The sequence below is a fragment of the Paroedura picta genome, chromosome 11, assembly GCF_049243985.1.
Source record: "Paroedura picta isolate Pp20150507F chromosome 11, Ppicta_v3.0, whole genome shotgun sequence".
Lineage (NCBI taxonomy): Eukaryota > Metazoa > Chordata > Lepidosauria > Squamata > Gekkonidae > Paroedura > Paroedura picta.
In genome coordinates, this window is record NC_135379.1 from 1,772,145 (window position 1) to 1,794,590 (window position 22,446).

At 54.0% G+C, this 22,446-nt stretch overlaps 1 protein-coding gene across 6 annotated transcripts in view; it reads right to left on the minus strand.

Moving 5' to 3' along the window:
* Nucleotides 1–21,317, minus strand: part of NBEAL2 (neurobeachin like 2) — a 94,731-nt gene extending 73,414 nt beyond the window's left edge. For 5 of the 6 annotated variants that reach the window (XM_077304699.1, XM_077304695.1, XM_077304697.1 and 2 more), the window contains exon 1: nt 4,658–4,766. In XM_077304699.1, the coding sequence (XP_077160814.1) occupies nt 4,658–4,738 (81 nt within the window). In that variant the 5' untranslated portion in view covers nt 4,739–4,766. Of the gene's footprint in view, nt 1–4,657; nt 4,767–21,101 lie in introns of those variants that run through there. The other variant, XM_077304694.1, reaches the window with a different exon arrangement.
* Nucleotides 21,318–22,446: the final 1,129 nt, after the last annotated feature.

Genomic DNA, 22,446 nt, shown 5'->3' on the forward strand with positions numbered 1-22,446 from the left:
AGGGCCAGCCACAGGCCAGAGAGGCCGAGGCCTTCCCCTGAGAAGACCCTCAGAAGAGCCCTGCTGGGTCAGACCAGGGAGGGTCCCTCCAGTCCAGCCTCCCGTCTCACCCAGGGGCCAGCCAGTTCCTCTGCAGGGCCAGCCACAGGGCAGAGAGGCCGAGGCCTTCCCCTGAGAAGACCCTCAGAAGAGCCCTGCTGGGTCAGGCCAGGGAGGGTCCCTCCAGTCCAGCCTCCCGTCTCACCCAGGGGCCAGCCAGTTCCTCTGCAGGGCCAGCCACAGGGCAGGGAGGCTGAGGCCTTCCCCTGAGAAGACCCTCAGAAGAGCCCTGCTGGGTCAGGCCAGGGAGGGCCCCTCCAGTCCAGCCTCCCGTCTCACCCAGGGGCCAGCCAGTTCCTCTGCAGGGCCAGCCACAGGGCAGAGAGGCCGAGGCCTTCCCCTGAGAAGACCCTCAGAAGAGCCCTGCTGGGTCAGGCCAGGGAGGGTCCCTCCAGTTCCTCCACAGGGCCAGCCACAGGGCAGGGGGCTGAGGCCTTCTCCTGCTGCAGCTCTCCAGGGTCCCAGGTGGAGGGCCTTCCCATCATCTCGTGCTTTTAAACTGGAGACGGTGAGGATTGAACTTGGAGCCTTCTGCATACCAAACCGATGCTCTACCATTGAGCCACAGCCCCACCCTTGTGGGGTGGCCTCTCCCTGAACCACTAGATTGCCAAGGTATGAAGCGCAACCCACAAAGTCCAGAGAGAGCCACGGAAAGCAGTGGAGAAGCCGCTTTGCCCCTACTGAAGAAGTTCCGATATCTGGTGCTGAGGCTGGGAGGGGAGGGGTGTTCTTCTCGGGGACCCAGAAGAAGAAGAAGAAGAAGAAGAAGAAGAAGGGAAAGTCGTCTCCTGCAGCAAACCAGGATTTGAGAGGACGGCTGGGTCTCAAACGAAAACACCCTGCTCACCACTTCCTCTGCTGCTCCAGCCCTAACCAGACAGCCACCACCACCCAGAACAGGTTTCTGCTTTCAGTAGCTGAGCTACACCTCTGAGAAAGGCTTCTGGGTGAGTGGTCGAGGCAGGCCCCCAGGGGACGCTGAATAAAAGCCGGCCATTCCTCCCCCCTTGTGACTGTCACCCCAGGGTCTTCTTCCAGAGGAACACAAGGACACACAGAGCTGCCTTCTACTGAACCGGCCCCTCGGCCCATCCACGTCCATATTGTCCCACTCAAGTGGCAGCCGCTCTCCAGGGTCCCAGGGGGAGGTCTTGCCCATCCCCTCCTGCCTGGTCCTTTTAACAGGAGATGCTGCCAGGGACTGAACCTGGACCACACTGCCAGCCAAGTGGATCGCTGGTGCTTGTGTGGGGAGGGGGGGACAAGGGGAAGGCAGCCCCATTCAATTATTGGCAGTTAATGACACAATTTAATAGACTTTTACAGTGGTTTAGTTATATGCCCCATGTGTTTTTATACACCCAGAATAAAACTTTGAATAAAATCCACATGTCCAAGGACGAAACTATTGTTCTTAAAGGTGCCGCTGGAAAGGGAAGGTGATTGGAAGCCGCTTTGAGCCTCCTTTGGGTAGAGAAAAGCAGCATATAAGAACCAGCTAATTCTTCTTCAGTGATCTCAGGGCTCTCTCAGCCTCCCCTCCCTCACAGGGTGTCTGTTATGGGGAGAGGAAAGGGAAGGCGACCGGAAACCGCTTGGAGACTCCTTTGCGTAGAGAAAAGCGGCATATAAGAATTAACTCTTTCTTCTTCAGTCATATCAGGGCTCTCTCAGCCTCACCCACCTCACAGGGTGTCTGTTGTGGGGAGAGGAAAGGGAAGGAGACTGGAAGCCTCTTTGAGCCTCCTTTGGGTAGAGAAAAGCGGTATATAAGAACCAACTCTTCTTCCTCTTCTGGACTCAAAGTTCCCTCTGCTGCTTCAGCCCAACAGGGCCGCCCACCTGAAGCGATGCACCTGAGAGTGTAAAAGGTGTGGGGAGAGGGCCGGGCTGATTCCCCTGGCCGAAGCACACAACCATATGAACCATCTGGCTGTTGAAGTTTTCCGACCTTTCTGAAACCTCATGAACTGGTCCTTCCACCTTTCTGCCGTCATTTTCATCAGTCTCTGACCACACGACTGGGATGAATCATTTGCGAATGGCGTTGATGTGGGGTAAGAAGCGCCCAAAGGGAGAGGAGGCAGATTCCACAAACCAAATGTGCGGGTTCTGTGTTCGAATGACAACCAGAGGAACTGCAGAGGCAGATTTCTAACTGCGAGAAACAACCACTGAGAAGGGTCCACACTCGCCAGCCTTGCTCCGTTTCCTCACGTGAGCATATTCTCATACACCCGGACAGGAAGTGGTCCACAGTGATGCCAACCTCCAGGTGGTGGCTGGAGATGTCCTGGATTTACAACTGACCTCCGGATGAAGGCGATCAGTTCCCCTGGGAGGAAATGGCTGCTCTGCAAGGTGGACATCCAGCCTGCCGAGGTCCCTTCCTAAGGCTTTGCCCCCAAAGCAGGAATTTCCAAAGTCAGAGTGAGCAATATAAGTTATCTAGCACCCATGATTGTGGATGGCCCTGTTTGCTACAAGGACGGGGATTTCTGCCGCCACCTCCACAGACCTCCCACTTTACAGGAAGGGCCGGGACCTGAACGCGTCACCAGTGCAAAGATTATTATTTATCGTACGGCAAAGTCACCCACAGGAAGACACAATAATATCAAACGTGTAGCCAAGGAGGTACAACAGTTATGCAGACAGATTGAGCAATCCTCATAAATGCAAATACCTAAACTTTCAATCCACTCTGTCGCAGCTGGGGAGCATACAGAGAACTCCGCCACATCTCCCTGGAAAGCACAATGCTCATATTCCTGTGACGGATGGGAAGTAGGTTGGTGAGCTGCACTACATTCTCATTTGGGCCCTGCTATTTTGCCCGATTTAAGCAACAGGTCTGCACAACTGCCCAAAAGCCTTATGCCCAGAATAAAATTTTGCTGGTCTTCAAGGGGCCCAGAGGAAGTGTGGAATGCACACCACAGCTGGACTCGAACTCTGTTCTATGAGCCCATCAGTGTTGCTGTTGTCTACTCAGGCTGGCAGAGGCTCCCTGGGGCCTCAGGTGGAGGAAGGTCTTTGACATCACCTTCTGCCTGGTGCTGTCAGATGGAGATGCCGGGGATGGAACCTGGGACCTTCTGCTCTACAGGCCTAATCTCTTTCTCCACAATGGAAAAACAGTGAAGGGAGGGAGGGAGGGAGGGAGTAAGGAAGGAAGAATAGGACTCAGGGCTAAGGGAAGGAAGGAAGGAAGGAAGGAAGGAAGGAAGGAAGGAAGGAAGGAAGGAAGGAAGGAAGGAAGGAAGGAAGGAAGGAAGGAAGGAGATTGGAAGTGGAATGAAAAGGAAGGAAGGAAGGAAGGAAGGAAGGAAGGAAGGAAGGAAGGAAGGAAGGAAGGAAGGAAGGAAGGAAGGGCTGGCTCCCACATTTCACTTCTGTGCCCACTTCTCTGAAGGGGCCTCTCTCTACTTCTGGGGTTCCTTGAAGCCTGAAAAATATCTCAAAAGGTTGAGAAAAGCCCCCATAGAACATCCAAATGAACTAACATAAGCTGTAGTAGAACAAAGATTGAGTCCAGCGGCACCTTCAAGACCAACAAACGGAGGAATATATCCAATGGCCAACAAGACCAGAGGCCTTCGGCCTAGAAGGCCTTTGCCGGTGGTCAGCACATTCAGACATTCAGAAGTCAGTGTATATACCCAGACCAGGAGTTGCTTTCTCATGCGTTGCCCAGTTGCTGAACATTTTATCAAGCGGGCCACGGGGCTCTTCCATTGGGCACGACACCCACAACAAGCCTCCGATGCCGCAGCAGCCCGGCCTCCACTCTGGATGGGCGGGTCATTGATTATCATCATTATTCGATTTATTGCCTGCTGCTATCAGCAATGGCGTCTCGCAGCAGGTTATATAATAAGAAAATCACACATGAAATCCCGTTAGTAGGCTTGGTGCAAGCAATAAATGACCAGCTTCATGGCTGTGTAAGGATTTGAACTCGGGGCCTCCTGGATCTGACACTCTTCCCACCCCCTTCCCTCTGCTCATCAAAGGAGCCCGTATAACTTGAGAATCTGTCCCCAGAGGGCCTCACCCTGAAGCACCAAATCTGTGGGACCCTTTTTGTTATCCAGAAGCTGGCTGGCTCGGGGTGTGTGGGGGGATTACACTGTGCAACTGGCTCAAATCCAGGCCACGGCAGGCCACGAACCAGCAGTTAAGATCTGTCTTTCCAGGAACTGCTGGGAGATTTGAGGGTGAAGTCTGGGGAGGGCCCAATATCCCCCCCCCCCACCCAGAGTGCACCCTCTGAAGCAGCCAGGGGAATGGATCTCTCTCAGCTGGAGTTCAGTTTTAATTCCAGGAGATCTCCAGGCACTAACCTGGAGGCTGGCAACCATAAAACCCAGGAATGACCTGATTCAGCCCAGCCACTAAGCATGGCCTTTAACGGGAGAGGCGGGTGTCACGGTCTGAAGCCAGCACGGAGACCAAGCCTAGCTGCCTTCCAACCCTCTCCTGTCGCATCCCCCAGTGAGGCCTCCAGCAGACCTTTCCCGCTGCCTCCCCCCCCCCCCACACACACACTTACGGCCTGCGCTATGTTCAGGTGGCCAGGGGCCATTCTCTCGTGGCAGCCTGTCCGGACACAGAGGGCCGGCACCAGCTCCATTCATCTCTTCCGCCAAGGAGACGGGGAGGGCTTGTGCGCAGCTGTCAGGGAGGCATGCTCAGACATCCCTGCGTGGCCCGGCCCCAATTGCACCTGTGGGACTGCCGGAGAGTTGCCGAACCGGAGTGCTACACACCCCGCCGCTCAGCTCTCGGGACGCCCGCGGCAGGGCCCGGATTCAGGGTGCGCAACGAGGAAGAAAAGCTTCCGTCCCGCTCAGAGGCAGAGCTGCCTGCCCCAGCGTGTCCCGGCAGGGATGGAGGGGGAAAGGCGGCCGGGGGCCCTCCAGACACCCCCTCCCTTGGGCCCCCACGAGGGCCCTGCTCCCAGGAGGGCGGCCTGCCTGGCCTCTTCTCCAACCCGGCGTGGCTCATGAACCAGCTGGCTCATCCAGTTTGGCAGCTCCGAGGCAGGGCAGATGATGAATATTCCACTTCTGCAGAGTCAAGAGGCGCACAGGTGAACGGCGAGGCTTTCAAGGGAAGAGAAAGCCCAAGGTGCACCTGAGCCCCACAAAGGCCCCGCCCGCTGGGTCACCTTGCATCCCGCTCTCCCCACGAGCCAGGGGGGCTATTCAGGCCTGGAAAGCGGGACCACTGAGGCCATGGGCACAACGTTCAGTGGGGCCAGAAGCTCGGCTTTTGCTTACAGCAACGGCTGACGAGACAGGTTCCTGGTCCTCAAGAAGTGTGTGAAGTACGTTCAAGTCACGGCTGACTCGTGGTGACCTGGCAGGAGGTTTGCCATTAGCTGCCTCTGCGCAGCATGCCAGGACCTCTTCAGAGTAGGGCAGGAGCATAAAGGGAAAGATACATCTCCAGACTCCCAAAGCCCCAGGAATCTCCCAACCCGGAGGCGGTCCCCTTAGTGTGCCTTTCCCAACGGGGCCAGCACACAGCCTTGGCTGTGGCGACTTTAATTAAAAGGGATTCTTCGGAGAGTATCTGGGGGAAAGTAGCATTGCCCTCTGCTGGACAGCATCCAAATTGCTCCACTTCAGGGAGTCGTTTTAAAAAACTGAAATCCTATTGCAGGGGTAGTCAAACTGCGGCCCTCCAGATGTCCATGGACTACAATTCCCAGGAGCCCCTGCCAGCGAATGCTGGCAGGGGCTCCTGGGAATTGTAGTCCATGGACATCTGGAGGGCCGCAGTTTGACTACCCCTGTCCTATTGTATTGTACAGCATTTAATGTACTTATTGACTGCATTTATACCCCACGTTTCCCACTCACTGGGCACCAAGTGGCTTGCATCATTCCCTCTTCCCTGTTTTATCCTTACAACAATCCTGTGAGGTAGGTTCACCAAAAAGCATGCAGCTGGCCCAAGGTCACCCTGCAAACCTCCGTGGCAGCGTGGATCCGAACCAGGGCCTTCCAACATCCCAGTCTGAGACTGTAACCTTAGAGCAGAAGTGGGGACTGTGAGCGAGCAACGTAGATGGGAATTTCTGCATTCTGCAGGGGGATGTTCTAGATGAACCTTTCCACTCTATGATTCTATGATTATAGCATGGGGGAGTGGGCAGAGTTGCAGGCCGGGATCAGAGAGACCCAGGTTTGAATCTCTACTCCAGGGGTAGTCAAACTGTGGCCCTCTAGACATCCATGGACTACAATTCCCATGAGCCCCTGCCAGAAAACGCTGGCAGGGTCTCATGGGAATTGTAGTCCATGGACATCTGGAGGGCCGCAGTTTGACTACCCCTGCTCTACTCTATCATGGAAACTTGCTGGCAGACTTTGGACCAGGGACACATTTGCACCTTAACCAACCAAACTCCTCTTTCCAAGACCAGTTTTCAGTTCAGCCTCAAAAAAATGCCAAAGGGAGGAAAAATATTCCAAGCCTCAGAGCACCTCTTTTCCTGGTTTTTTACTGCCTTTGCTGGCCTTGCAACACACAATGCGGAGATGAGCTGGACTTCCGGGAATGGCCAGTGTCCAGGGCCAGGCCAGGCCTGTAAAAATCAAAGCACCAACCCCGTCCCACGACTCCCGGCCGCCCTCGGTCAATATTGACTCCCGGATGGAATTGCCTGGAGTCACCCAGGTGCTGGGGGGGGGGGGAGTGGAAGGGGCCCTCCTGTTTGCTCACGGCCACGGAAGCTGCTCAGGTTGCCGCAAAAACCGAGCTTAGCCTACGAAATGCTCCTTTCTACTCGAGACCACTCTTCTCGGGCATGCACCATGGTCGCCAACCTCCCGGGGGAGATCTCCTGAAATTACAACTCATCTCCAGATCAGAGATGGAGGGCGCGTGGTTAAGTGCGGCGGCTTCTTATCTGGAGAACTTAGTTCGGTTTCCCCACTCCTCCTCCACATACAGCCAGCTGGGGGGCATCGGGCCACTCCCAGTTCTCTCAGAGCTCTCTCAGCCCCACCTGAATCACAGGGTGTCTGTTGTGGGGAGAGGAAGGGAAGGAGATCGTAAGCCACTTGGGGTACAGAAACCAGCGCGTCCTCAGGGGTCAGTAGAAAATGGCTGCTTTAGAGGGTGGATGCTCTTGGTCCCTCAGGTATCTGCCATCCCAGGAGGCCCAAAGGATGAAAGCGGCAAAGACAGCTTGAGTCAGAGAACCGTGTTTTCAGTTTCTGAGTACACTGCGGCTGCCAGCCTGGCAGGCAACTATTCTTCAGGGGCATCAGAATTCCGAGCTGCATAAAAACCACCAACAGCTGAGGAACAGCTTATCAATGCGGGGGGGGGGGGGAGAGGGGGAGCTACTCTTGGTGGCAATATTGGGGTTAAGGCCAATATTCCCCTCCCCCCCCAAATCTGGGTTAACCAAATTCCACAGAAAAAGAAGAGTTGGGTTTTACACCTTGCTTTTCACTACCTGAAAGAGTCTCAAAGCGGCTTACATTCGCCTTCCCTTCCTCTCCTGCAATGAACTTGAAGCAATGCTTAAAGTGTGCTCTATTTGGGCACACATGCTGGAACCATCCCTGGGAAGTGGGGGGTACCTCTGCTGCCCTCTTTCCTGCTTTAACATGCTGGCTGCCTGAACAATTCTTTCCAGCTGGCCTCGAACCCACAGCCTCCACGCCCCACCTGCTGGTGTAACCCCACTGGCCCTGAGCGCGCTTGAGCCAAAAACCTTTCCCCTCCTGCCTGTGGCTTGCCAGTCAAGGGCTGAGTTATCACCTCTCCACCGCCTCTCTGATTTCTGGGGTGGTAAAGTTCAAATTAATCGAGCTGAGAAGCCGAGTGGGAAGGAAGGAACGTTTCCCATCTGACTCACTCGCTCGCTTGCTCACTCATGTGCCTAGAATGGGCTGGTTTGGTCAGAGATTCCAGCGTTGCGAGAGAGCAAGACATGCGCCTCTATCTCTGGCACCCACCACGTCCCTCCTCCGGAAGAAGCATCGAGGTGCTGATCCTGGAATGCAGAGTTATTTAGGCGACCCCGGGTAATTGCAGTCCGCGGACACCTGGGGAGCCACAGCTGGGCCACCGCTGCCCTAGGCCACGGCCCTCCGTCATCTCTCCCAAAGAACCTTCTAGTACACAGAGCTCAGCTCCTCTGGAGGAGAGAGAAGCTCTGGACGGTGGGAGATGGCTGAGCCCCCTCCCTCCTCGCCCCAAATCCCACCCTCAACATCTCCAGGTACTTCCCCACCTGCAGTGGGAAACTATCTATTCCAGGGGTAGTCAAACTGCAGCCCCCCAGATGTCCGTGGACTACAATTCCCAGGAGCCCCTGCCAGCATTCGCTGGCAGGGGCTCCTGGGAATTGTAGTCCACGGACATCTGGAGGGCCGCAGTTTGACTACCCCTGATCTCTTCCGTTATTTAAGCAGCCAGTGCTCCGCTCCTCCTTTGCACATTTCACGCCTGCCAATGGGGCCGACGGTGGCTAATGCAGCGAGCAGGAAGTTGGGCATCTTTTGTCTCCTCTGAGCCTTGAAAGGGGAAGGCGGCTACTTGGCCGACTTGGCGGAGGGGAAAATAAAGGCAGCGCTTTTCTCCCCAGGCAGGCAAGCGGAGAGAGAGGCGACAAAGGGAGTGACCCCGGATGACCCCGCTGTCCTGTCCGAGCAGAGCCGGAGGGAGGGAGGGAGGGAGGGAAGGCGAGAGCAGGCTGCCGAAGGGGCCTCCCTGTCCGAGATGCCGGGATAAGGCTCAAGGTCGGCAAACCCTTCTTGCAAAAACAAGGAGGGGGGGGGGAGGAGATGGGGGGCCAGCAGAGGCCCAGATCAAAGGGCAGAGTACCCTTTGCGTCCCAGGAAGAACCCCCCCCCAACACCCAGCCCAGCCATGGTGGGGGAGGGGGAAATGCCAACGTCTGCCTTCTTTACTGAAGTGAAAAGAACACTGTGCAATGTGGGCTTTCCAATCCAATTCGGAACAAGGAAAACAATTAGCAGGCGCAGAACAAGGAAACAAACGGAAACGCACGGAGAGGAAGAAAAGGGGCTGGCCAGACAGTGGGAAAGCCCCCGCCAGTCATGCTGGGAGTCCCGAGTTCCATTCCCAGCCACTCCAGGTAAAAGACCTCAGGCTGCAGGTGATGGGAAAGACGCTTCTCTGTCTGAGTCCCTGGATAGCCTCTGCTAGTTGGAGGAGGGGATCCTGGGCCAGAGGGACTGGGGGCATGCGCAGCGTGACCAATCCTGGCTCAGTCGATTTGGGGGCGGTGCCTGGGCAGGGGACGGTTTGGGGAAGATCAAGATGAGAAAAGAGCCAGAGTCCAGGAGCACCTCCAAGAGGGACAAAATGTGGGGCAGGGGAGGAACGTTCGGGAGTCACAGCTCTCTTCTTCAGATACAGCTAGAATGTGAGTCCAGCTCTCCTTATAGTGCGAGGCCGGGGATGGATTTCCATTCTGTACGGCTTCATGGGGGCCTTCCATGGAGACAGATCAAGATGGGTGGGCGTGTTAGTCTATCTGTAGCGGCAGAAAAGAGCCAGAGTCCAGCAACACCTTCAAGAGGGACAAAATTGTCGGCTGGGGCAGAGCTGTCACTGAGTCACAGCTCTCTTCTTCAGATACCTTCAGTGACTCATGAAAGCAATTCAATTCGATCTGCCACCAAAGTACCCGCATCAGCCTTGAATCAAGCAGTTCTGGAGGCCTCACTTCAAGAAGGACATCGATAAAATTGAAAGGGTACAGAGGAGAGCGACGAAGATGATCTGGGGCCAAGGGACCAAGCCCTATGAAGATAGGTTGAGGGACTTGGGAATGTTCAGCCTGGAGAAAAGGAGGTTGAGAGGGGACATGAAAGCCCTCTTTAAGTATTTGAAAGGTTGTCACTTGGAGGAGGGCAGGATGCTGTTTCTGCTGGCTGCAGAGGAAAGGACACGCAGTAATGGGTTTAAACTTCAAGTACAACGATATAGGCTAGATATCAGGAAAAAGTTTTTCTCAGTCAGAGTCGTTCAGCAGTGGAATAGGCTGCCTAAGGAGGTGGTGAGCGCCCCCTCACTGGAAGTCTTCAAGCAAAGGTTGGATACACACTTTTCTTGGATGCTTTAGGATGCTTAGGGCTAATCCTGCGTTGAGCAGGGGGTTGGACTAGATGGCCTGTATGGCCCCTTCCAACTCTATGATTCTATGATTCTATGATTCTAAGCACGAATTGGCCAAATCTGGTTCAAATCACCATCTCCCAATACATTTAAATGGCTGGATCAACTGTGCTCAAATTGCCAAATCACAACTCAAGCAAGTGGTCATTTAAACTTTAAAGGTAAAGAGAAAAGGAAACAAGTCCACCTTTTTGTCTTTCCTGGGCGCTGGGGACTTGGGGTTTTGAGATAGAGGCACCAAATTTGTGATGTGGCTGCAGGACCCTCTCCTCAAAAGAACCCCCAAGCTGTAAGAACATTGGACCAGGGGGTCTAAGTCTAGGGGCACTCAAAGAGGGTGCCCCCTTCAATCTCCATTATTTCCTATGCCGAGAAAACTCAGATTCTCTGGTCTGTTCTCCCCATAGGAAATAATGGAGGTTGGACGGGGGCCCCTGGTCTGATCTTTTTGCAACTTGGGAGATTTTTTGAGGAGAGGATCCTGCAACCACACTGTAAGTTTGGTGTCTCAATCTCAAACCCACAGCCTCTAGAGCACAGAAAAGAAGGAAAGGGGAAAATCCCCATAGACTTGAATGGCACCGTTGGTTTCAAGGGCACTGAATTGATTTGTCCGACTCTACATGAGTTTGGACCAAATCAAAAACGGACCAAATCTTCTTCTCCCTGCACATGCCTAAATTCAGTGTCTCACGAAAGCTCTTCCCCTGCCACCACTTTGGTTAATCTTCACGGTGCTCCTGGCCTCTGGCTCTTTGCTGCTGCTACCAACGGACCAACACGGCTGCCCATCTTGACCTATCTCCATGGAAGAAGGATCACATTTAGCCGCACAGAACAGAAATCCTACAGCCTGGTGATATAAGGATGGAGGGACTCACGTTCCAGCTGAGCCGTGAGCTGATTGTACGCACTTGGGCAGCTTGGGAGTGGGTGGCGGGAGGGGCGGATGGGCCAGGGTTTGTGTCTCGTGGCCTGAGAATTGTACACAAGAAGCTTCCTCAGACTAAATCTGACCCCCCAGTCCATGAAGACCAGAGTGGCAGCCATTCTCCAGGACCTCCCCCAGAGATCTTTCCCATTCTCTCCTGCCTGGTCCTTGGGACTGGGACTGGAGATGCTGCTGGGGATCGAACCAGGGACCTCCTGCATGCTCAGCAGAGGCTCTCTCATGGAGCTTAACAGGGCTACTGTAGCACAGACCCCTCCTCCGGAGACTTAGGGGGTCTTGCAGATGACTGGAGGCAGAGGAGAATAATCTAAAAAGCAGAGGCAACCCCAAGCATGAGGCCTAGTCTGACATTTCCATTCTTAATTCTGTATACATGGGGGGAGGCCCGTATGGACTTGCCAGGGGGCATCATTTCCCCCTCCCCCAAAATTTCACCTTTCCCTGGCTTGAAAGCCCTTTCCCTGCTTTCTGCAACCCCCCCACCCACCCACCTTCCTGCAATCCTCCCCACCCAACGTCAACTTTGCCTCCACCCCACCCCCTAGCAGCCTCCACCCCCAAAAAGTCTAGCCAGGTAGCACAGCGCATTTGTTTTTTTTAGACCTCTCAGCTTTTTCTGCAAACTTGAGGGTTTTTTTCCAGGCTTACAGAAAGATCTATCTTGTTCATGGCTCCAGTCTCCGGATTTAAGCATCCACCGGTTTAGCTGGATATAGGAGAAAGTACAGTGATAATTCACAACTAATAGGCGATGACACAAACTTCCTAGAACTGTTATCCTCAATTAGGGTGGTTGTAAAACAAGAGAAAAGTCTGCTCCAAAAGACTAATGCAATGACCACGCTAGACTCTGTGCTGGGGAGGAATAAGAAAGAGGCTGAAAATAAGGCAGCTGACGTTACAACGCCCTCGGTATAGACCCACCCATGGTGCAGCCTCACTCAGAACAGCATGCACAGTCCCGGGCCTCGCATCTTTCAAAAAGTATATTGCAGAGCTGGATAAAATACAGGAGAAGGTAACAGAGATGGTTTTTTTTTGGGGGGGGGGGGTTGGAGCGCCTTCCCTCTGAGTCTGGGGCTTCTTCGTTTAGGAAAAAGGCAGCTAACGAGGAGGAAAGTATGCAAGGGGGGGGGAGTGGAGGAAAGGGTTTTTCTTTCTCGACCGCAAGAGAATTGCCCAAGAAAGTTGAGGGGCACGAGGCTTCGGACAGAGAAAAAGGAAATAACTTTTTTACTCAAGGGTGTCAGTCCAGTCATAGTTCTCGTAGAGCTCTCTCAGCCACATCGACCTCACAAGGCGTGGGGAGAGGAACGGGAGGCGACTGTAAGCCGCTTTTGAGACTCCAGGTGTCCATGGACTACAGTTCCAGCTGGCAGGGGCTCATGGGAATTGTAGTCCACGGATGTCTGGAGAGCCACAGTCTGGCCACCCCTACACCATGCTGACTCTTCCGGGGGGGGGGTAGAGAAAATCGCAGCCGCAGTTAGAATCACAGCCGTCCCAGGACAGGGTGGTCCTCCACATGGAAAATGTCATTTTTAGCCTGCTGCCTTTAACTGTGTGGCACTCTCCAGGTGGAATTACAATACGAAAAAAGGAAGAAAGGTTCAAAATATAAACAGAAAAAAGCAGAACCTTTCCAAGGCAATTGGTACAATAAATTTTATATATTGATAATTTTTTAAGGACCAACCAAAACGGTTTCTAGATATACTCCGTTTTCACAATTTTTCTTCAGTGGTTGATTCCTTATACTCTTATCAAGCAATTTTTATGTATATAAATAGGCCACCGGCTCTGTGAAGTATTGTGGGGAATGTCAGTCAGGTGGAAGCTGGAGATCTCCAGAATATATCACTTGCTTATTTATCGCCTTGTTTGCGGTGGTTTTTCTGTATTGTATTTGCTTCTCCTTTTAATGGAGGCTTTAATGGTTTTTTAAATGAGGACTTTGTGACCCACCACGAGCCAGTGGAGGGGAATGGTGGGATATAAATCACATAAATAAAAATAAAGATTTATTATTTATTTAATAAATATGTCCGGCTTCTCCCGAAGAACACGGCTGCTTTGGAAAGTGTCCTGCAGGGCATTGTTCTCTACCTGCATTTCCAGGCTGCACCCTCAACCTCCAGGTATCCCTGAACTACCCAAGGGTCAACACAGAACGGCTGAGGAACTGCATGGCTGGGGGAGGAGGGGACGAGGATTTTCAGTGGGTGCAAGGAGACGCTCAATGCTCAATTAGGCCACCAACTTTTTATCGGGGTGACGCTTCAAAGATTTCGCAGCCTACTGCAAATGGAAACAGCAGAAAAGCCATTTCTCACCTGGTGGCTGGCGGCCCTGCTTCACAGCAACACAAATCACAATAAAGCAGCAGGTTAACTTCCTCTTTCTCTAAAAAAAGCGGAAATATAATTAACTTTTTAAAAAGTTGTCGCAGTTATCACAGCTTGGAATACAGCCTCTGCCATAGGGAGGGTTTCTATAAATGCAGGCAATTTACCACTCGTCAGCTCTTAATGTGGAACAGCCAGAATCCGGGCCCAGCTGCTGCGTTTAGAAAAGGAAATGCGTGCAGGAATAAAGGCACACCCGCTATTTTTAAAAGGCAAAGCCCAGCTGTGGCTAAGAAATGCCACCGGTGTGAAAGCAAAAAGGGACACCGGGGCGTTCTTAACACCGGGGAACATGCGGCAGCGTCGGAACAAGAAACTGCACAGCTGACAACCTCTGATGCACAGGTTGGCCGGCCTATGAACTGTCACCCCAATCCAGAACAGAGAAACTTGCACAGCCTCTGATGCACAGGTTGGCCGGCCTATGAACTGTCACCCCAATCCAGAACAGAGAAACTTGCACAGGCAAAAATAGGTAAGAGGCAATGGAGCTTTTTTGCTCCCTCAGTCCAACTCAACAGACCGGTCTGTGCATCCCTCAGCCCATCGGTAAAACGGTTCTGCAAAGGGGAACCAACTCCGTTATGCAGATGCCGCTCCGGTTTACGCCTCCCTTCAAAAAAAGGAAAGCCATGGAAAATGTGCAACTTGAGCTGGGCATCCATTCCTTGCCCCAGGGGGCCAGGCACAAAGGGCCGCTGCTGTTTGCGTGTTTACCTGGAGCGGCTTTTGTTGTACGGCGCGGACAGATGGGTGGGAAAGTGCAGCCAGAACAGGAGCACCGCAAACTCAAAAACTCTAGATTCAAGTGGGTGGCCGTGTTGGTCTGAAGTGGCACAATAAAATCAGTCCAGTAGCACCTTTAAGACCAACAAAGATTTATTCAAGGTGTGAGCTTTCGAGTGCTTGCACTCGAAAGCTCACACCTTGAATAAATCTTTGTTGGTCTTAAAGGTGCTACTGGACTCTGATTTTATTGTTCAAAAACTCTAAGCAAGCTAGAGGCCAAAGGCCGGCAGAATCTACAAGTGGTCCCTTGTCTCAGAGCGAGAAAGAAAAGGAGGTGGGGGGGGGGGTTCTCTTGTCCCACTGATGCTGCCTTTTGCACTGTGCGCACATTTTTCTTTTTAAATATAATTATTAGCATTTTTTGTGAGAGGGGGTGATAAAGGAAGGTTTGAAGTCCACAATCTCCTCTACGGTGTGTTTTGAAATTCCAAATTCAAAAACGGAGCTCTTCAAAGGGAGAGACCACAAACAGCTCCCAAATTTATGGGCTGCTCCCTCTTCTCCCGCGACCTCCGGATGAAGAACATGCCGATAAAGAACATTTTGAAGCACAGCATCTACCGGTGGCTTGTGATCCTGTGCCTGTGTGTTAGTATTTATGTTCAAATCCATAGTATTGATTGCTAAACAGACTCCGCTGTTTGGAAATACATGCTCACACAACACACTGAAGTGAATAGAGAGTTTGTATCATTGTGTTAGGAAGTGCATGCACAGTAAATGCGGCATTTTGCTTGCAATTCGCCTTTCCTGGAGGAGGCAACAGAGCTAAGACGGGCCCTCCGAAACACCTGTCAGCTCTGGGCTGGGAAATACCTGGAGATTTTGGGTCTTGGAGGGTGAGGTTTGTGGAGGGGAGGGTCCTCAGCAGGTTATAACTGTCCAAAGCAGCCGTTTTCTCCAGGGGGATTGAAGCCTGTTGTCTAGAGATCATCAGTTGGAATAATAGCAGAGGTCTCCAGGCCCCACCTGGCGGTTGGCAACCTTCCCATCACAGCTTCTTTCTCCTACTCAGCCTCTGAAATCTGAGGAGACCAAGCCAGCCTGGGCCTGTGCATTTACCCCCTCTCCAAATGTTCCTTGTCTTTGTGCTCCCTGATCGAGCTTCGGGCCCCCTCCTCCCTGCGCGCCCCTGGAAAGTCCCTGGCCTGCTGCGAAGGGAGCGATGCAGAGGTGGGGGACCAGCCGAGTTCCGGGCTAGAGAGCCGACCCGTGCAGAGTCAGGTGCTCTGAACTGTTTCCCCACGGCTAGCTAGCAGGCAAGTTCGGAATTGGCAAATTGAGTGTGAAAATGGGGCTTAGCACATTAGCTGCTAAAAAACACATGGCTGAGTCAGCTCGGCTCTCTGTCAGACAGCAGCAGCTCCTCCTGGGCTGCTGAGACAGAGAACATTCCCAGCGTGGCCTTGTGGCTAAAGAGCAGCAGACCCTAATCTGGGGATCCGTGTTGGGTTCCCCACTCCTCTTCCTTATCAAGCCAGCTGGGGAACCTTGCGCCAGTCACAGTTCCCTTAGAACTGTTCTTGCACGACAGTTCTCTTAGAGCTTTCTCAGCCCCAGCTACCTCGCAGGGCGTTTGTTGTGGGGAGGGGAAGGGATAGGTGTTTGTCAGCTGCTTTGGGACCCCATCAGGTACTGGAAAGCGGAGTACAAGAAAAAACGGCTCTTCTTTTACCAATAACGTTCAAAATACAAGCACTTGTATACTAACATTTTGACACAGTGGGATATTCAAGATATCTTCAGGTGTGTTCTGGATCGGATTACACACCAAGCCATAGAGCAGGAGTAATCAAACTGCGGCCCTCCAGATGTCCGTGGACTACAATTCCCAGGAGCCCCTGCCAGCGAATGCTGGCAGGAGCTCCTGGGAATTGTAGTCCACGGACATCTGGAGGGCTACAGTTTGACTACCCCTGCCATAGAGTGTGGATCAGTAGATCTGCAAGATGGGGCTAGAGACAAGAAAGGGGGGATTTCTCTAAAACCCCACAGGAAGCACACACCAGCGCAAAGGGTCAACAGGGGAGGCCTGCTGGTTCCAAACTATGCAAAACCACTTTCTCCAGGGGAAGTGATCTCTGCCAACCAGAGATCAGTTGCAGGAGTGCTCCAGCCCTTTCCTGGAGGTTGGCAGCCTTGGTCACAGCAATTACGCAGCCCTGAAGAGCTTACAACTGAAAATTCAACACCAGGTGATTGGGGGTGGAGGGAGGAAGTGCAGAGGTGGCCAAAACTGGCTGCCCAGGTGTCCGTGGACTACAATTACCATGAGCCCCCTGCCTGGCAGCACCTGATGGCAATTGTAGTCCACGGACATCTGGAGAGCCACAGTTTGGCCACCGCTTGCAGAGAGAGCAAGGGAGAAAGGACGGAATAGCTTGAGGAGCCCTTTTGTACCTACAGAAGGGTCGTTACGAGCCGGAGCTGGAAGCAGCAGCGATCCGGAGTTCACGGGCATTTCGAGGGCGGTGCTCAGGCCATGACAAATTCTCAAATTCTCCTGCCTTTACCAGGGACCTTCCGCCCAGTTCCTCAAAGCCTTTTGAATCCGGGGAGCTGCCCGTTGTCTCAAGGCGAGGCCTCAGGAAACAAAAACCTTTGGCAGTTTTCCTGATGTGCGGTTCCCGGGCGCGCCCTGCGCTCCCCAGAGGTGGCTTTGTGTCTGGGTCTGGCTTCTGCTCCGCGTTCCTGTTGGTGCAAGGGATGCAGCCTCCCTTCCGAAATCCTGTAACTTGACAGCTCTTCTGAAAGATTGGTTTGCCCAGGATTCTCAGTGCTACTCCTTCAACGACCATAGACCCTGCTCGGAAACATGGCCTGCAGGAGAGAGTTCCTCCACCTGGCTGCACGGCTGCGGAGGGAAACGTCCCTGCACCTCCCTGGTCTTAAAGGGCCTTCACTGATTAGCCTGGGGCCAAATGATATCTCCCTTTGCCTATTCCCCTGTCTGATCTATGCAGCAGTTTGGAGGATGAGTGTTTGCATTTATTTATTTATATATCCCATGGCTCTCCCCAGCTTTTAGAATGAATTTCTCCCCGCTTCCAGTTTCTTGGAACAACCACCCTGCGAGGTAGGTCAGGCCGAGAGTTTGCGGTAGACCAAGGTCACCCAGCAAGCTTCCAGGGCAGAAACGGTTGATTCGAACCTCCGTCAGCTAGAGTCCTAAATTCGCCACCCTGCCCGCTACACTGTCGTTTGATGGACCTGCACTGTGTGGATCAAGGATGTACGTGAAGCGGACAGGTTGTTCATCACCTTGAATGCACTGACAGAGTCACTTCAGGGTTTTTTTCTCCCTTGCTCCAGGGCGATGCCCAGATTTACCTAGGGTTGCCAGGTCTGGACTGGGAAATTCCTGGAGGAATTAGGGATGCCATCCATGAACATCTGGAGGACCACAGGTTGGCTACCCCTGCCTTAAAACATTTATATGCCACCTTCCCTCGTGGTTCAAGGCAGCCTAGAATAACAGCGAAATACATTTCCAGTTTGAAACCAACAAGAAAACCGCAGCCCCCAAATCCCCCCCCCCCATGATGGGCAGTAGGTTCAGGATGGCCCAAACGAGACCCACAACCAGCCCACCATGCCCCACTGCCAGGCACGGCTTCTCGGGAAGGTCTCCTGATACGAAAAGGAAGAGAGCCTGCTAAAGGGCGCCAAAGTCTGTCCCTCGATTCGGGGATCTTTGATTTCTGCTGCTGCTGGACTTCCTCATCTGTGCAAAACAACCCAAAGGAAATGGGCGGCCTGATTGCGGCCCGGTTTGTTCCTAGCCCAGCCGATCTCGTTTGTTTTCCTCCGCTCGATTCGTGTGCCAAGAGAGAGAGCCTCAGCCACTTCCTCCCGGCCACAACAAACAAGCAGCTGGTGGCAGTTTTCGCGGAAGGGACACAAGGGTCTTGTTGTCGCTGACCAAAAGCCTGGAAGAGGGATCCCCCCACCCGCAACACAAACAAACAAAAAAAGGCGGAGGGTGTTGTGGGGAGGAATAAAAATTGGGGAACCCACCCAGCTGGGTAAGCCCTGGAATCAGGGCTTCGGAGGGTACTTGGTTGTAGAAACGGAGCTGCCCGGAACAAGTGGAATGCCAGGGTTCTCTGAATGAGTCCCCGTTCTGAGTGGGATTTTCACAGTGCTTGCTGGCTTGCCTCCTTCCAGTGAAAGGATGCAGCAGGCAAGATCGTCTCCGGGGAACTGATGTGTTGGGAGCGTGCAAAATCTGCAGCGTGCAGAACTGAGCCGAATATAAAAGGTGTCCAGCAGGGGGCACTGTAGGAGCTGTATATTTGGCATAGATAGGATAAGAACTTCCTGATGATTTTCAAATTCCTCTGTGTCCTGGTTGGCTCAACTGGAGCCTTCCTGCATTTTTAGCACACTTCCTCCCTGCTTGCCTCCAGAGCAGCAGCTGAACAGGCAGAATGACTGCAGACAACAGCTAGCTAGACAGTTAGGTCTTTTCACTCCTCCTTCTGCACATCATTGTTCCTCATCTGAATTAAAACCATTGGGTTCTTTAAGCAGCCTAGAGCTCCACTCCCACTGCATAGTCAAACATCGGCAACAAAACAACCCGACTGCAGCCGATAAAGGAGCAATATAGACAAAAAAAATCCCCTTCCCCAAAACAATTCCCCAGTCTTGACTCACTCTGTATAATGCGCCTGGAGTCCCAGACAGTATGGCAGACCATACATGCAAGATAGATGTATGCACATTAGAAAAGCATTCTCCTAGATGCATTTGCCATTGGTTCTCCCCTTCTTACACCTCAGGGGAAGAGGCATTTTGAAACCTGGCAGGTGAAAGGCAGGAGTTCTTAAGAGACTACTTTTGGTCAAGGATAATAACCTCATGTGCAGCACCTGCTGCCAAAGCTTCCCCACGAGCAGAGGGAGAACAAAGCCATGTAAAAATGCCTGCCTACAATGCAAACAGAAAGTGCCCCCCCCCCCCAGCTGCCTGTTTCGGAAGGAGAAGAAGGAGGAACCGATCACCAGAGCTCTGCCCCCTGACCCCTCACTATCAAAGGAATGCAGCCAGCTGACCACTCAGACCCAGTCCTGGGGAGGGGTGGACCTGAAGGTCATCCAGTCCAGCCCCCTGACCCAAGCCACACGCCCATCGCACACAGAGCTCCGCGGCTCAGCTTGCCTTCCCTGCTGCAGGAAGTGTCTCCCGATGGAAAGCAGAGCTCTCCACCTCCGATGGAAAAGCCTTCATTTATTTACTTCCAAAAGGCCACGCTCCCAACCAGGCCGACCCACTTGAAGGGGCTCCAGCGCTGGTGGCCGAGCCGAAAAAACCATAATAAGCAATAATAAAACAATAATGAAAGAAGAGAAGCCTCCGTTTGCAATTGTTAAATCGGCAGCTGTCAACACACACAGTGGTTGTCTTTTTTTTTATCCCAGAACCTCAAAGTTCAGATGAATAAGGTTTTCCTTCCTCTGTAGAACGGACCTGCCCTTTTAACGCCCCCCTCCCCCAACAGCTCCGCTTTCAAAGAAAACCTGCATCATGGGGGAAAGTTGAAGTTCCATGGGGCCTTCCCCACCTAGGGATCCCCCCCCCCTCTGCCCAAAAGGCAGCAGATACAAAAGAGGGCAGGAGGAGCAAATCAGGTGTTCACAGAAAGGGGAGGTAGCAACACCTGCTGGGTAGATCTGCAAACCAGGTGAGAAATGAGAGAGAAAGGAAGGTTAAAACGAGGGTGTGGAGCAGGGGAGGGGAGAGACTTGGACTGTTTCAGGGGCTCAAGACTGGGTAACCAATCTCCAGGTGAGGCCTGGAGATCCCCTGGAATTATACCAGACCACAGAAATCAGTTTCCTGGCCAGAAGTAGCTGCTTGGAGGGCAAAACGTATGGTTTTATAGCCCACTGTCCTGCCTCCCGCATATCCAGTCCTGGAGTTGGCAGCCCTATGGAAACCTGAGTCAGAGGGGTCCAGGGACCTCCCTCAGGAGGGAATTAGAAAGAGGAATAAAGAAGAGGCTCCCCAGGGAGCAGGACAGGCAGCATGTGGGTGCCCCAGGCAGTTTCTAGCTGTCCTGTGGGGGGGGGGTGATCTCCACCAGGCAGGGGGACCCCACAGGAAGTGACATCAGAAGTGACAGGGACCAGCTCAGCAAAGGCAATCTTCATGCATCTGACAAAGCGGGCCCTGAAAGCTCTGGAGGGAAGAAAACGGCGCCCTGCGGGGTTTGTTGGGAGCTCAGCCCCATCTTTCCGGAATAGGGTCCCTGCAAAGACGAGGGACAGGAGGGCCTAGTGGTTAGCACCTCCGCCTAACTCACTGGGGGAGACAGCCCCCCCTTCCAGGAAGACAAGGCTACAAATCCTGCACCGCAATGAAAGTGGGCACGCCTGGGGTCGAGCCTACCTCACAGGGCTGTTGTGCAGAGCACAGGCTGCCCGGCTTCGAAAAAGGGCCGGCTTGAATCCCTCAAGGGGCGCCGAGGGGGTCTGGGGAGGACCCCTCAACCCAGGCCCGGCCCCTCCCGGCTCCTCTGCCCAGCCCCTCAAGCAGCAGCAGCAGCAGCAGCAGCAGCAGCAAGCGGCGGCCCCCCAACCGGGTCAGGGGGGGGGCAAAGCCAGAGGGGCGGGGGGCGGGGGGCGGGGGGCGCCAGGTGCGCGCTGGGCAGGTGCCGCGGGGGGGGGGCGCCTCACCTTGGCGAAGTAGAGCATCCACAGCTCGTAGAGGCGCTCCGTCGACGCCATCCCGCTCCGCTCCGCTCCGGCTGCACCGACGGCGCCTACGGCCGCCACCGCGCCGGGCTCCCGCCGCCGCCTCCTCCTCGTCCTCCCTGCGCCGCCGCCGCCTCCTTCTCCGCCATGCTGGCCGCCCGCCCGCCTCCCTCTCTGCCTCCCTCTCCGGCCCGGCCCCGCCGGCTCCTCCTCCCGCGGCCGCACCTGATCCCGCCCGCCCCGCACCGAGCCAGGGGGAGGAGGAGGGGGCAGGTGGGCCCGCCCTGGGCAGCCCTCGCGCGCCTGGCTCTAGAGGAGACCCGCCGGGCACGAGCCTCCCGCCGGAGCCCAGAGGAGCGGCATTGAGCCCTCGCCGCCCTTGCTTACTCGCCGCCGGAGCCCCGAGAGCGGCGCTATCGACATTCCCAGCTTGACACCGCGGGAGCCCCAGGAGGCTTACTCTAGAGTAGCCCGCTGAAGTCCCTCTTGACAGGACTCTTCGCTGCACGAGCCCCCTCAGGCTTACTCTAAAGTAGTGCCATTCACACATAGGGGGCTACCGCTCCCTCCCTCCCCCCCCTTTACACTGCATGGAGTTCCCTCCAGGGGTTGAGGTTTACTCCGGAGTCGGGCACCCTTTTGGGCTCCTCGCTCCTAGGTAAGCCTTATTAAGAGTCCGGGTGGCCTTCAGCGGGGCTTACTCCCAGGAAAGCTTTCCCAGGATTGCACCGTTAATTGGCTTTGCTAGCTTAATAGAGGGAGGCTGGGCCCTAGGCAGATCTACTCGAGAGTCAGCGGGGCAGCCCAGAGACACATCTGCCCTCCCCTCCCCTCCCCTCCCCCCCCATGCTACTCAATGGCTGGGCCAACCCTGCAGGGGTGCTAGTTCAGCAGTGCTGGAAAAGCCCCTCCTCCGAGGACATCTGAGCTCTTCCAAAACTCAGGGTCCTCTTCTCAAAGAAACTCCTAAACAAGTGGAAGGTCAGCGTGAGAGAAGGGGGACCAATTGCCCAAACTGCACACAAGTTGTCTTTTTGGGGAAGGGGCCTGTCTTTGTCATCAGCCTCCCCTTTTGTAAGACAACCCAGCAAGGGCCCATATTCATATTCATCTGCGTCTCTTCTGCCAGACTCTCCCCGAAATTCCCTCTGAAAGGCTGAGTAATTTATTCCAGGGGGAAGCCGTCCTCTCTGTCCTTTATCCTTCTCCATGCAGCCAGGGGTTGCAGCTCTTTTGTCTTCTGTCCCACACCTCATTATGCTCGTTTTTGCAAGCTGACATCCCTGCTACTGTCTGTTTGCTTTGATGTCTCCTTCCTACAACGGCT